The following is a 16443-nucleotide window of genomic DNA, read 5'->3' as shown; positions in this document are numbered from 1 at the left end:
GGAGTGGCATCAATAACTATCTTGATTTCCTCAAAAGTTCCTTTGCCAAGCTTATCATATTAAAATATTACATCTTACTTCATCATCTTTTATAGGGATTTAATGATCTCAATAATCATAGATGTATCAACTTATGAAATTAATATTCCTAGAAAAGGATTACATCAATTTCTTATTACATGTTAGTGGAATTTGCATGGCTTTTGTTCTTTATAGATCTACTAATATTTCATATTTTGAAATGATATTCCCAAACAATTTTATTTTTGCAAGAAAGAAAATGTTCTTGGAATTTAGTTAGGTCCATATTTTCTGCACCTATCAAACATTTGATTCAATTGTCATACATGATCAAAGAACCTCTTCTATTAAATGTTGACATTGTATATATAAAAACCATGCTTTGATTAACAAGGTTGTTGAAAGCTATAACTTTCACATATTGTAAAGTGGCATTGGCATTTATTAGTCCAAATGACTTCCATTTAGATGTGTACTTTTATGTGTCCCATTTGTTCTTGAAAGTGGTTTTCAATCTATCCTCATTAGAATAAGAACCTAATTCTATCCCAAAGAAAAGTGGCATTAACATTCACTAGTAAAATGACTTCCATTTAGATGTGTATTTTTATGTGTCCCATTTGGTCTTGAAAGTTGTTTTCAATCTATCCTCATTAGAAATAAGAACCTAATTGTATCCCAAAGATCCATCCAAGAATGAGAGCATTTTGAAACCTATTAATAGCTACAAATTTACTATTTCCTAAATCTTTGTTAGCAATCATAACATTGTATAACTACCATAGAATTATGAGAAACATCACCTCACCACCTTCAATTATATGAAGGAAATTAATTTCTTTATGAAATAAATAGGTTAAGCTAGAAAATAGTTTCCAAAAAAAACTTCCAATTCTTTTTTGAGTTTGGTTCCTCCTTGAAATTCCATGACCATGTATGTCATGTTCCCTTCCTAACTTATTTATTAACCTTTTCACTTACTATTTTAAATTCAACCTTGGATTGAAAATGTATTTATTTAATAGTTTATTAATCTCTATTAAGATTACGGGTGTGCTTTAATTATGAGACGCAGGAAAACAAATATAGAAACGCAGGCTACGGGTGTGCTTTAATTATGAGACGCAGGCAAACAAATATAGAAACGTAGGCTACGGGTGTGCTTTAATTATGAGACGCAGGCAAACAAATATAGAAACGCAGGCTACGGGTGTGCTTTAATTATGAGATTATGCGCAGGACGACAAACAAATATAGAAACGCAGGCTACGGGTGTGCTTTAATTATGAGATTATGCGCAGGACGGCAAACAAATATAGAAACGCAGGCTACGGGTGTGCTTTAATTATGAGACGCAGGCAAACAAATATAGAAACGCAGGCTACGGTGTGCTTTAATTATGAGATTATGCGCAGGACGGTTCTGAAAACAAATTACAGGTCGATTCCAAAAAGTTAAAATACCCACAGACCACTCCCTGTTAAAATACACACAGACCACTCAGCTTCTCTGTTCCACACTCTTTTCTCCTTTTTGTCTGCATTTCGATCCCTTTGCCCTGCTGCGGAAATGTTCAAAAACATGTTACTAGAGTACGCCCAGAAGAATTCTTTGCTTTTGCCAGTTTACACCACCGTAAAGGAAGGCCAAGACCATCTTCCTGAGTTCAAATGCAGTGTGACAGTGAACGGCGCACGATATGATTCGCCCCCGGGATTTAAATATAAGAAGGAAGCAGAGAACGCCGCCGCTCAGGTAGCGGTTGAAGATTTGCATATCCAGTTTAAAGTAAGATTTGCATATGCGATTTCCTTCTATTTTTCTCCGAAAACGAGACTGTATAACGAATATGTCTTAAATCACTACCCAGTAACCCAAACAATGTTTCTGTTCTGTTCTGTTCTGTTCTGTTCTGGGCCTCTGGCAAATTCTCTGTTTTACATCCTTATTTATGCATTTCCCGGAATGATAACTGAACATTTTCCTCTGCTGGAGCATGGAGATGGCTTCTTGTTATATATCATACTGCTCGGTACTCCACAATGATATCTTAATATCCTTATTTTATGCATGTGCCACAATGATAACTGAAAATCCATATTTATGGGCCACAACATGTCATAATGAGCTAGATGTGATGAGTTCCATTTGATCAGAGGTCAAGTGGTGAACAAGTCTTAGCATGTATCCTCGAACACTCGAGACCTTTGTCAATCTGGTAAAGAGTTTGTTCATTCGTTACCAAACCTAATGAGTTTGAATATGTTGGAGGATTGTAAATCTGTTTGTCTTATTTTTGATGACCAAGCAGGAGACAAAACTACTCAAGAACGTGCTCGACGAGTTTGCTGTAAAAAAGAACATTCCACTTCCTACGTATCAATTTACAAAGGAAGGAATTGCACACTGCCCAACTTTTACGGCAACTGTAGAGATTAACGGGGAGTCGTACACCGGAGCTCCTTCAAACAATAAGAAGGAGGCCGCAAGAAACGCTGCATATGAAGCAATCCGATCAATTCGCACCCAAGATTGTGAGTTGTTGTAGATAGAAAACAAATTATTTGCATTCTCCTTAGTTATCCCTATGTAATTTGTAACATTGTTAGTTTCCTTCTCTCCATTGTGCTATTTAGATTTGTTGATGCCACTGATCCATTAGATTCTCTTTTCAGGCAATTCTTTTCCACAGATTGAACTTCATGATGAAACCAAACAAAAGGATGTTCCTACTGTTCCAGAAAAGATAAATGTGGAGAACCCATGTGAAGTTGGAGGGGCTTCAGAAGTTTGATTGTTGCTGTGTAGTATATAACCAATATGTCTTAAATCACTACCCAGTAACCCAAACAATGTTTCTGTTCTGTTCTGGGCCTCTGGCAAATTCTCTGTTCTGTTTTGTGTTTCTGTTTGCACTGTTTGAATTGAATGGATTTTGTATTTACCAATTTTCAATGTGTTTATGAAGAATTGACAAATTTGAGTATTTTTCAAAAAGAATAAACAGTGTGATCTCACCACAAATATCCTTTCCTTGTTTGGCAGATGTGGACAAATATTTCTTATTTCTTTGTTGAACTCAAGCTTTCTATTTTTTCAAGGGAATGAATAAGTTTTCTATTTTTTCAAAGGAATATAAAGATTGCAATTGTGCTACAGATTTTTCTAACAGAACTTGAAATGTCTTTTCCTTGTTTGGCAGATGTGGACAAATATTTTTTATTTCTTTGTTGAACTTAAGTTTTCTATTTTTTCAAGGGAATGAATAAGTTTTCTATTTTTTCAAAGGAATATAAAGATTGCAATTTTGCTACAGATTTTTCTAACAGAATTTGAATGAGTCTTTCCTAAAAAGAATGAAATGATTGTGATCTTTTTTATGAAAAATAAAGTTCTATGATTATGATTTTTTTCGTGGTTGTGTAGGGCACATCTTCAAGCACATAATGTTTCATTGAATATATTTTTTTATATTATATATATATATATATATATATATATATATATATATATATATATATATATAAAATATTTTTATTGCAATAAATGTTGGCTTGTTGGTTCAATAAAAAGTTGTTATTATTACTCTGTGTTTATATTTATGTAATGTTTCTGAACAATAGATGAGAGCAGGGACAAGAAGCAAAATAGCTTAAGAATATTTGATTTAAAAAATTAGATAAAAAATAAGTTTAAATGTATAATATATAATTAACATATAAATGTATAATATATGAATAACAGGATGATTACATTAATTAGTATCCTTAGCATTTTATAGGTGTCAAGGTGATATTTGATGTAATGTAACTTCTCATAATTATATCAACATCTTAATTTTTTTTGTATAGGCATATATATTATAAATTATGTGTCTTTATTTTTTGTTTTTTAATACTACATAAAATATCATTCTTTTTTGGAAATGTTTTGTCCTCTAACAATCTTGGGTGATTTTGTTTTTCATTTTGGAGTCATTTTGATTATGGGCTTGTGCTTGAATACTTTCATTTGAATTTCATAAATTGTTTTGGGAAATTTGTGGCATAGGTTTTTATTTGCATTATCATTTTGTTTCTAACACCATGTCAATCTCATCAAGTGGTAGAGCACAACATTTAGTTTGTAATTCTAGGCTTCATATTTATATGTAAACTTCAGAGCACCAACTTATTCCTTTGATTTGTTGATCACCAACAAACATAACAATGGGATTTTTCATAGACTACATAAAAAGATCTAATTGTTTTGTGAGATTAATATTCACAAAAGTGTGTTTATTTCCAAAAGTTTTGAAAATAGTGATGCCTTTATTCTTTATTCTTCCCTTTGGTTTCAATATCATTTGTTCCATTTTTTCTTAGAATTGTTGCAAGTGGTATTGTGGGGTTCTTGTTGTGAATGCTCTAGCTATATCGATGGTTCCTTAACTGAGATATGTATCTTACTATAGATGGTTTCTCATTTTCATTTTTCCATATAACTTTATTACAATTTCTCGTGTTTTTTTTCTCGTTCTTTCTTTCTACGTGATTGTTGTAAATATCTTTTATGATTTTTCATCTTCGTCAAAGTTTAACATGTCTACTTTACTGGATACCTCTCGTTCTTTTCATTTATAATTTTGCAATGATATAATTGATTGGACCTAAAATGTAATTCTTATCCCATCTACAATAATTGTTTTCCTTCTCTTTCTTTTCATTGGAGTTGCTAATGGAGGTGTATGATTCTCTTTCAATTTCAAATTTATGCGACTTGCAATTATTTATGTGTTTGGTGATCGCTTGTTTCTACAATATTGGAATTTGTCCTCCCTTCATTATTAGAGTTCCAAACTATAATTATTGTTCAACGTTGATAGGGTGGAAGTTTTTGCTAATTTTCAATATTTTTTTACATATTTATTAATAATAATAGGTAGATACTATATTAATCAAAGTTTGTGGTAAATGTATGTGACAAAATTACAAAAATGAACTTTCTAACATTGTCAATTTGCCAAAACAGAGGGCACTAGTTTATAGCATACATCAAGAACTATTAGATAGGAAATCAATGTTTCACAAAAAAACCTTATAGTTTAAATGCTATAGTATATAACGAGACTTTGATAGATTTTACAATACATCAAATTCAACTTGCTTCATGTAGATTATCGATGATCTCAATTGATACTTGATTAGGCTTAGGGGCTTGCCCATTTAAATTTGGGAACTAAATGGTGGATTGTTTTATATTTTCCAATCCAAAATTTGTTGTTAGAGCTAAATTATGGTACTCGAGCTAATGTTCCAAAGAAAGGCAATCAAATTTGTGGTTGAGCAGATCACATCTTTCTTCTATCTGTTGTATGATTTGCTATCGTTGAATTAGGGTTTACATGGTTGTCTCCATCTAAGATACTAAATTGACATCCTCAACTTCAAGTTGCCTAACCCAACGTTGCAAAACATCCATTGTTTCCTCATTGTTAGAGAAACATCCACATCTAAATTTCAAAACTATCCATTGAAGAAATTGTGATGAGAGGATCACACTTTGATAGAGGAAGATCCAAAGCAATTGTAAGACAACGAATATGTCGAATAAAGGGAAGGTGTGGAACTGGAATATCAATATGCACGTAATATGATCTCAAGGATTTCTCAAATTTGAACTATTGACATTGTTCGATCGTCCCCGTGGCATCATTATCATCCATAGTTACAACCCTCATTGTATAATGATGAAGCATTTGCATGGAGAGATCCATCACTCAAAGAGAAATCCCACCATGAGACTAATTTTTTATTTATGGAAATGGCATAAATTGGAGGGTGAAGTATGCCATAAAGTAATGCAAGAGTACTTGTCTTAATTACTTATTTCAATAAACTTGAATGTGAGCCACATGCTTATCAATTAAATGCGTAATGAACATGGTGTGGAACATTATGATATTGATTGGTAATATAACTTGGAGCTAATAATAATTTCACTTTGTTTTCCTTGCGATTTGTTTGTTGGCAAAAAAATCTTCTTACATATTGTTGCCTCTTTAACACATGATAATATTTAATAGTGGGTATATAACTCAATACATATAGAGTTTGTTTGAAGATTGAACCTAATTTAGAGTCTTGAGAAGTGCTTTCTTGTATATGCTTTCTTATATATTCCAAGCGTGCAAATGGATTTTACCATTGTTAACCAAACCACTCAAAATTCTAATAAAAAGATTCAAAATTTCCTTGAATTGAGATGTAATAATGAAGGAAGCCCCACCTATCAAGATAATATCATTAGTGATATATGTTTTTGACTCTTGACTATTTCATGTTCTATCTTTCGGCTCAAGGATTTAGCCATTAGAATATACATAAGCAATGATAAAGGGAATCCTCATTGTAAACCCCTGGTTGCTATAAAGAACATTGTATACTATTTGTTTACTAAAGCAGCAACCCACAGGTTACTTATATAGGTTGTGTCCAATGAATGCAATTGGATTCAAAGCCAAATTTATGAATCATTTCAAACAAAAAAACTATGCTTGAATTGGTTAAAGGAATTTTCCATGTCAAATTTGATTATGATCCCCTTTTACCCTCTAGTTCTGTTGAAGTAAATGGCTTTCTGTGCTAAAATTATATTCTCTATTATTTTCATTTTCCCCACAAGCCCATTTGGTTATTCGAGATAATTTTGTGGAGTAGACTTTTCAATCTATTGCACAATGTAATTTCCCTAAATCTCAAGAAAAAAGAAGGATTTACCTCTTTCAGAATCAACACTAAAATGTTGAAATCATTTGGAGTAGGAATTTTATTTGGTTCTAAATCATTTATTACTTCCACAACTTCCTCTTTAGTAATAACTTGAGCTAATCTTGCATCATCCTTTTGAATAGTTAGTGTAGGGATATGTTCTAGCATACTTTCTGTATCCCTTCTAGTAACACTCCCTTTTTAAGAGTACAAACTTCATAATGCTTGAATACCATTTGTTTGATTTTTGTCTCTCTTCCATCCCTCTTGATTTACTTAAAATTATTTCAAAAAAAACCTTGCTTTTTCTTGTTTATGAAATAATTTCTTATTTTGATCTCCTATCCATAGCCACAAAATTCTAGATTTTAGCCTCCAATTTTCTTCCTTTGCTCACACACTACCTAATAATGATGAAAATTTCCTTTTCCTCGGTGGGTAGAGCTTGAATGACTTATTCATTCTCCATTTTATTTTGAACAAACACTAGCTTTTCATTCAATGTACTAATCACCTGATCAAGTGATAAAAAATGGAACTTGGTCCATATCTTCAATCCATACTTGGTGGCTCTAAGATTTTACTCTTAAATATGGAGAATGGAGCCAATCATCCACTGGCTATAAGTTTAGGAAACTATGTCAAACTAGGAAGAATCATGAATCCAAAGTGGATTAAAATGAAAAGGGATGGGACCATAGTCTGAAGAATTCAAAAAGGAGAGGGAAATTGGGTTATGATCAAATCCAATCCAGGGGATGACTTGGGATGACTGTGTTGAATTTGTAACTATGGCCGGTCTTCATAATCTACTCATGGTCACTTGATGTAATTATATTTATCATTGTAAAGCATATTTCTAAATGCTTGAGTCAAAGGAAAATTTATTTTGAGTCAAAGTCCCATTGCGGCTTTTAAAAGATATAAATTTGAATTTTTGAAATGTAATTTTTGGCCCCAAAAGTGACAAGTCGGCTTCCCTCCAAGTCAAGTTGTCCTTGGCTAGACATGTATTTTCACCCTAGACATACTGCTATATAAAGGTAGCTCGAGCTCCTCATTTGGTAGATTCACATTCCCCACTGAAGACAACTTCTGGGAAAGAGAAGGAGGGAAAAAAGGATGCAGAAGGACAAAGAAAGAAGGACAAGTTTCACCCTCTCCTCTCTCATCAAATCACACAAGTGGATATGAGTCTCTCTCTATGATTCACATCTTTTTGGGGCAACAACATCAGGAGGGCCACCTTTTTTTGGGTTACTAGGCAACTTCAGGACGACCGAAAATTTATGGATTAGGCATGCTGAACAAAGTGCAAGATCAGTTTGGGTGACTTGACTTGGAGGAGAATACCAGGTTTGACCATAGGTTTAGGCGTGTCTCTTATTGAACAAGAAGAATTTCTTTATTGAAAGGGTTCCTGGGTTTTTCCCCGTAGTGTGTTTTCCTAGGGTATATCTTGTCACCATTTTGTGCAGTGTGATCTCTACTGTTCTACTATTGAATATTTGAAGTATAATTTCTAAATGATATATTGAAATAAGATAAATTAATATCTACATCAAATTTAATTATCAGAATTCAGAAATATTGTGCTAACCTTGCACTAGAAAAATCAAGATGGGATCAAAGCATTGGTGACAAAAGGAAGGAATATTGAGATCAATTTTACAAAAAACTTAGAGAGAATTCTATTGAAGTCCTCTTATACATTGGAATCTATGGTTTCCTCCATGAAATTCGAAAACAAGTTAGAGAGAGCATCAAACTTCACGGCTTGGAAATTCAAGATAGATCTTAGCTAAAAACAAAGTATTGGATATTTTGACGGGAGAGACTATTGAACCATCCGATGTAGCTCGAAAAGAGAAGTTCAAGGAAGATGATATTATTGCCATGAGTCTAATAGTGGAACTCGTTAGAGATCATCTCATTCCTTACACTACACATCATGATACCTCCAAGAAGATGTATGATGCCTTAATAAATCTCTACACTATCAAGAATGTTGGTCAATCCATGAGTTTGAAGAATGAGCTCCGAAATACGAGAATGGAAAATGATGACACTGTGCATTCATACTTCGTATGGATTTCACAAATAAGAGATCAACTTTTAGTTATTGGAGAAACTATCTTTCATCAAGAACTTGTGACTACAACACTCAATAGTAGGAAAATCATTATAAATTCTGATCCTTATTTTTTCATGAATTAAATTCTGAACATTTTCCTCTGCCATTTTGTGGAAGTATGGATATGGCTTGTTTTATATTATACTACTCAGTACTCTTTCGGCACAGTATGTACCATAATGATATCTGAACATCCTTATTTATGCATTTGCTGGAATGATAACTGAACATTTTCCTCTGCCATTCTGTGCGAGCATGGAGATGGCTTCTTGTTATATATTATACTGCTCGGTACTCCTTCGGCACAGCATGTGCCACAATGATATCTGAACATCCTTATTTTATGCATGTGTCGCAATGATATCTGAACATTTTCCTCTGCCATTTTGTGGAAGCATGGAGATGGCTTCTTGTTATATATTATATTGTTCAGTAGCCACAATGATATCTGAACATCCTTATTTATGCATGTGCCGCAATGATATCTGGACATTTTCCTCTGCTATTTTGTGGAAGCATGGAGATGGCTTCTTGTCATATATTATACTGTTCAGTACTCCTTCAGTACAACATGTGCCAAAATGATATTTGAACATCCTTATTTATGCATGTGCCACAATGATAACTGAAAATCCTTATTTATGGGCCACAATGATATCTGAACATGCCATGCCACTTTGTGGAAGCATGGAGATAGATTCTTGTTATATATTATATTGTTTTTCTCTCCGAGTGTATGATGTGGTCTTCTCATAGAATGGAAACTTTAGATGCATATATAAGCACCTGGGTCCTAGTTGATCCACAACATGTCATAATGAGCTAGATGTGATGAGTTCCATTTGATCAGAGGTCAAGTGGTGAATAAGTCTTAGCATGTATCCTCGAACACTCGAGACCTTTGTCAATCTGGTAAAGAGTTTGTTCATTCGTTATGTTATCACAAAATCAGGCCCTGATAGGCTGTTGATCAGGTAGACCTTGTGTAACTCTTTCAAACCAACTTTTGGCTGAGGCTTAGCCTCCTCAACCTAAGAGGGCTCTCTCAAAAGGATTAATGATATTGATAATGGATTAGATGGCTAACTCTAGGAAACAAATGACAAATGAAATACGTTGAAATACAATTAGAAAGTACCCATTGGGCTTATGGAGTCAGATCTGCTTCAGTATTGACAGTGAAGTTGGCTTTGCATAGAAGTCAGGGCATTCAGAATCCAACATATGTAAAACATATCAAACAAATAGGGGACCAACACAGTTTACGAATGCATGCAGGAAATTAGAGCACTTTAAGTAATTTCTAAGTGATCATACATTCATAACACTATAGATAATAGGAAGAAGAAAACACAAGACATTCAGAACATCGAATTCTTCATGATTCCTAAGAAGCAAGGCCAATACTGTATTACTAGAAAACAAAGTCTGTACATAAAGCCAAATAAGAGAGCTTTTCTCAATAATTTTGCAACCCTTGGTACATTGCTCTTTCTCCTATATATAGAATTCTTTTACAAAGCTGAGATTCCTCCTCCAACATGAGGGGAACTCGAATTCTACTTCTTCTGACACCTATTCAAATTTTAACTACCTATTAAATGTAACAAACTGCTAACTAGACTCTTTAGAGATCTAAGGAAAATAGGAGTCTAACTCCATATCATGCTAATAATAGCCTTGATTACAATCATTCTCGTTCTTTGACAAGTGGTCTTTTTTAGTTTGGTTGTGGTAGGTGTTTGTACCTGCCTGCTGGCCCTTAATGTCACATCTTCTCCATTGCCCCTGAAAAGTAGGAAACTGCCCCTGTTTATATGCCTTTGGTTTTCCTCAAAGATATTCGAATCCAATGAACCATGCCCTTCATCTTTGATTATACAAAATATATCAAAATGCCACGTCCTTGATGCGCTGTCAACCTTTTCCATGTGTGAAGTCAAAAGCTCCTCCAAGCTGTCTGACATATCATGGACTGTAGTAAATGTGATCACTTTATAACAAAAAGTTTAGAGTTGGGTTCGAATATATGTTTCCTCCACATGTCTTGACCTTGTTGAAAGTTGATACCTTTAGATGATCCTTTGAAGATATTCCCTTTTCAAAAATTTTCCCTCGGTCTTTCAAAATCGGTTGGCTGAGTTTAAATTATGTAGCTTCAGCAGTTTTGTAGCGCGCTACGAAACTGCTGTGCATTAGACATCATCTTCAGCAGTTTCGTAGCGCGCTACGAAACTGCTGTGTAATTCCAAAAAACACAGTTTCAACCCAAAATTTTGCTATTTTGAGCCTCTTGATATGTAAACATTCTTTTTAACTATCCCAAAGCTTTTCAAAACTGAGTGGAAATTTTTCATTCTTCAAGAAAGAATGCAACAAAGAAAATCATCAAAATTTGAGACATAACCTTACTTGATGTATGACCTCCTTAAGGAAATTTCTTCTGCTGGCTTAGCTGCATCTTTAAATCCTCAATTTGCCTTTTCATGACTCTGGTCCCAGCTCTTAGTTGCATATTAACCATTCTGATGAATTTTGCTTCCTTAATTTCCGGTACTGTCCAGGTATAGAATTGGGCATTACAGTCAACCACCTTGGGTATTGAAGATGTTTTGTCTTCCCACAAGGCCTTCATTCTGTTAAAATTAGCTTGTTGGATGGCATGTTTCCTTGAAGCTTTCTTCAATTTAGCAATTTCCAGGTTTGCTAATTTCAACTTCCCCTTTAACTCTTCCACACTATCTTCATCTTGAGGGATAACTGTCTTACCTTTATCTTTCTGATGCAGTTGAGATGATATGTTTGGTGAAGTTACAAGTGCTTCATGAGACTATGTTATTCCCTCTATTTCACTTGCCTCTAGCAATGTCTCTTGAATCTGTTTTGAATGTCTGGTGACAGGTCTTCTTGGTTTGAAGACAAACTTGGCAACCGGATCTTCAAACTTGAGCTTCTTCGAGGCTTTAATTCTTTTAGTCTTATCCTTTCCTGCTTTTATCAAATCTACCTGGACCAATGGTGATTCTTCAATATCTATTGCCTGCAATAGGTCGTTAAGGCTTCCCTTTGAAACCGGGCTGTCTTCAGTCACCACTGCTTTGCTTTTTTCCTTAGCTAATTGGCCTCTTGTCATTCTTCTCTGGACTACTTCACCTGTGGATGATTCATGTGCACCTTCTCTGATTTGAGTTTTCTCTTTCTGGGATTGTTGGGGTGTATCTTGGATTATCACTGGCTTGATGTGTTCCCTTACCTGTTTCCTAGCCTTCACCTTTACAAACTTCCTGGATCTTGTTTTTGCCTGATGATCAGTTGTTGCTGGAAAATCTTTTGCAGTTTGAGGACTGAGACCAGTCTCGTTCTTGAAACCAGACATGAAGATGAACGTGGGCCAGTCTCTACCTACCCTTTGGAGTTCATGCAGAACAATCAACTTAACCAAGCCATGGTGGAACAATGAAGTCTCACAGGCTTCTTTTCTTAGCTGCACTTTGTCACACATTTTGCTTAGGTTACGGAATAAGTAGAAAGGTAAATCAATAGATGTATTTCCTGTGAAATGCAAAAGAAGTTTAAAATGATATGAATACACTTTATTATATCTCCCTTCACAGGTAAGGTACCTCTGTATGCAGGTAAGAAAATTGGCATACGAGTCCTTGACATAACTTCTAGGAACAGACTTGTTTAAATCTGAGTTAATGAACTCCTGCTTCAGAAATTCTTTGCATGGGGTCATATCAAATTTGAAATTCTTAAACCAACTTTCTTGCCCTCTATGAATCTCCGTAACTGTGGATATTACGTCTGGTGAGACCTGCAATTCAAGCATACCAACCTTTGAGTTCAGTGCTGTGAAATTCAAGGCAAATTCCTTCGTGACTTGTGCATGACCTCCCTGGAGTTTCTTGCAAAACTTCCAACAACCAGCTTGCTTGAATGCATGCTCAACTTATCTGTTCTTCAGGGTTATGTCTAAACCTTCAGGTTCGCTCCTAAAACACCTGCTTGATCTGTGATCCTTTCTTTCTGCAGACCCCTCCATGAAACTCCAGCGGAATGATATTTTTGATGACTGGCACTGTCTCAATCTTTGATCTCTGCCTTGCCTGGTATTCAATGAATTCGAATTGAAAGTTTGCAGATTTGTTTCTCACGCAGCGAATACAATCATCATTATGACTGTGAATACCTGGCTCTTTTTGAAACTTGCAATATGAACGTACCAAGGTACCTAACGACTCAAATGATGGAGATAAGCGGTTGGACATGATAGGTGAAGTGCATAAGCTGATAGTGGATGATGTAAACATAACTGACCTTGACAGATATGACAGCTAAGAAAGATTTGTTACGGATTGCACGAATCTCCAATTTCGTAGCGCAGCTAGTGTAAAACCTGTGTTTTGCGCTGCGAAATCACCTAAAGTATGTTGCGCTGCGAAAACACCTAAAAGGATTTATGCGCTACGAAATCACCTAAAGCATGTAACACATAATAATTTTTTGAAAAAAGCTAGACACATGGAGATTGTGTGAGTTATGAGACCAGTGATGAATGAGAATGGATAGTTGACCTTTTGAGCATACCACCAAGACTCCTAAGACTTAGACTCTAAGGTAAACAAAAAAAAAAAACTTAGACTAGCACCGACCTTTACCATCAAACTAATGTGAGAAATTTGGGCATTAGAATTCTTAAGTGATAACACGTTACCAAACCTAATGAGTTTGAATATGTTGGAGGATTGTAAATTTGTTTGTCTTATTTTTGATGACCAAGCAGGAGACAAAACTACTCAAGAACGTGCTCAGTGAGCTTGCTGTAAAAAAGAACATTCCACTTCCTACTTATCAATTTACAAAGGAAGGAATCTCACATTGCCCAACTTTTACGGCAATAGTAGAGATTAACGGGGAGTCGTACACCGGAGCTCCTGGAAACAATAAGAAGGAGGCCGCAAGAAATGCTACATATGAAGCAATCCGATCAATTCGCACCCAAGATTGTGAGTTGTTGTAGATAGAAAACAAACTATTTGCATTCTTCTTAGTTATCTCTATGTAATTTGTAATATTGTTAGTTTCCTTCTCTCAATTGTGCTATTTAGATTCGTTTATGCCATTGATCCATTAGATTCTCTTTTCAGGCAATTCTTTTCCACAGATTGAACTTCATGATGAAACCAAACAAAACAATGATTCTAAGCAGGAATTCAAGGTCACCAATGCTGTATCAAAGCCACCTACTGATAACAGTACATCTAATAATCAACTATTGGTAGAAACAGGTTCTCATTCAGCTCAAAATACATAAAAGTTGAATGTTAAGGATGTTCCTACTGTTCCAGAAAAGATAAATGTGGAGAACCCCATGTGAAGTTGGAGGGGCTTCAGAAAATCAATGGTGAAGGATTCGGGTGAAGTTGAAAATGGTAAGCCAAGTATAAATGATGCAAAGAAAAGCCTCAACAAGATCCTATACTGGTCGAACAACATGGACTGAAAGAGGAAATGACAGACCTCATTCAAAATATAAGGAACATGGATTTAAGCATCTTGAAGGGATGCAACAAGGCAGTCAAGAGGTTGTTTTAACAGAATCGATTGTCAAGAGGATTAGAAGTGAACATGAGGATGCTTAACATATGTCTGAGAGAAAGAAAAAAATTAAAAATAAGAAAAAGGCCAAAGTGAGGAAGAGCGATGGCACAACTTGACATAGCCAAGAGAGTTCATTTTCAGTCTGCCTGGGATTGATACGTGACAATACAAAATTTATTCATATTTTACAAATCTCTGATTTTATTTTAGCTCTTGTTATATTTCCTTAGATTGGATTTTATAACTCATAAGTCTGTTGGCCTGCTCTCATAATTTCCTTAGATTGGATTTTATAACTCATAAGTCTGTTGGCCTCCTCTCATAATTGAAAGAATAAAGTAAAAAAACTTTTACATTATGTCAATGGCCTTTATGTTTTAAAATTTTGAAAATATCTAGGAGATGTTTTCTAGTATTTTTACATATACGTTTTCATGTTGAAAACCTTTCTGATTCCTTGTTTGTCACATGCAATTTATTTTGGAATTTGAAAGCTGCAATCACAATAAACATGCTGAAAGATTTTCAAAAATAAGCACAAACGACTACAAGTGAAACTTTGGCCAAAATAACCAAATCTGAAAAATCAACAAGAAGCTCAAACTAAGCCGAGTGTAAGTTGTAAATTGTTACAATGAGGTTTCTAATTCATTGAGGCTATTTCCCTGAGTTTTATTTTTTAATATTTCACTAAGAACACAACTTATACGCATGGGATACAAAGCTTTATCACTTCCCTTTTGGCACACATGTTGAGGCAATGAACAAAAAAACCAATTCTCCTTAGCTTCAATTTAGCCTTGTTCACATGTGCCAACCTTATCCATGCTTATGCTTATCCTTTGGCACGAGATTTGAGGAGGTTGTTGAACATTAGGTTGACTGGATGGCACCTTAGGGTTTTGACCCTCCATCTCATCCACCATATCCACTCATGCATACATACCTAGGTGGTGGATTCCACTATGAGGACATACTCCTTGCATAACCTTGTTCACACCTTACACATTTGAATTGAGTATTGATGGTTTGACTTGGTCAAAGGAGGTCCACTTGCATATATTTTGAGGAGAGATCATGATTTTGATGTGGAACCATTTCCACAAGTACCTAGAGCACATGGTTTTGCCCCTCTATCTCATTCACCATATCCACTCATGCGTACATGCCTAGGTGGTGTGTTCCACTATGAGGACATACCCGACAGTGTATGTCCCAGAATTCCGATTTTCATTTTAAAAAGTGCCTACCCCATTGACTAGGCAATTTCTATTATGTTATTGAGGTCTTTATTTCTTGGAACACCCTGCACAAGAACTTGCTTTCTGAAGGAAGGAAGAGTTCTTGACTAGGTTTTACCCTACGCAGGAGTTTTACCCTGGCTGCGTGCCTATATATCGTGTCCTATTCTATTTATTGATTGACATTAGTCTTGATGATAAGAATAAGATAAATTGAAAGAAGAAAATCTAATAATGAAACTTCTCAAGATAATGTCATACGAGAAATCAATTAACTTGGCACCCAATTGGGTTTCTCAACATGTTATCAGAGCTATGGTGGAAGAATGTTGAAGATCACCTTATTGGAAAGAAGGAAATACAATTACTCCCTGACCTATACATTGAAGACAACTAAAGGAAAACACTAACTCTTGAGGTCCGATCTCCCGATTCAAGAAGGCATAGAAAAGGTCCGAAGAAAGTACAAGAATATAATCATTACTACAAGGTTCAACCACCTCAAAACCAATGGAGACATGATCATTGTGATAAAGGATAACGAATCGAAGAACATATCGAAGAAAGAGAGGAGTCATTAAAATATCAAAGAAGCAATTTGCGTTAGTAGAAATCCTTTAGAACCTGCAGCAACTTCTCCATTATTATCATAGAAGGATACAAAGGTCATGATGGCAGCATTATGGATATTGTT

General features: G+C 35.0%; 1 protein-coding gene across 1 annotated transcript; it reads left to right on the top strand.

Moving 5' to 3' along the window:
* The first annotated feature begins 1590 nt into the window (after nt 1–1590).
* LOC149152661 (double-stranded RNA-binding protein 6-like) lies at nt 1591–2815 on the top strand. Its single transcript, XM_089443560.1, has 3 exons — nt 1591–1802; nt 2293–2555; nt 2697–2815. The coding sequence occupies exons 1-3, from the start codon at nt 1591–1593 to the stop codon at nt 2813–2815; spliced, it is 594 nt and encodes a 197-aa protein (XP_089299686.1).
* The last annotated feature ends 13628 nt before the right edge of the window (nt 2816–16443 follow it).

This window comes from Pinus tabuliformis, chromosome 9, assembly GCF_031772625.1.
Source record: "Pinus tabuliformis cultivar Carrire ecotype Pingquan chromosome 9, CPIR1, whole genome shotgun sequence".
In the NCBI taxonomy this organism is placed as follows: Eukaryota; Viridiplantae; Streptophyta; class Pinopsida; order Pinales; family Pinaceae; genus Pinus; species Pinus tabuliformis.
This window is presented reverse-complemented; position numbering and strand designations above follow the sequence as displayed.

Bases quoted from the DNA above. Each gene is read 5' to 3' on its own strand.
- LOC149152661 (XM_089443560.1), top strand. From the start codon at position 1,591: ATGTTCAAAAACATGTTACTAGAGTACGCCCAGAAGAATTCTTTGCTT. The intron at 1,803-2,292 runs GTTTAAAGTAAG...AATATGTTGGAG, and splicing joins GTTGAAGATTTGCATATCCA to GATTGTAAATCTGTTTGTCT. The intron at 2,556-2,696 runs GTGAGTTGTTGT...TTCTCTTTTCAG, and splicing joins ATCAATTCGCACCCAAGATT to GCAATTCTTTTCCACAGATT.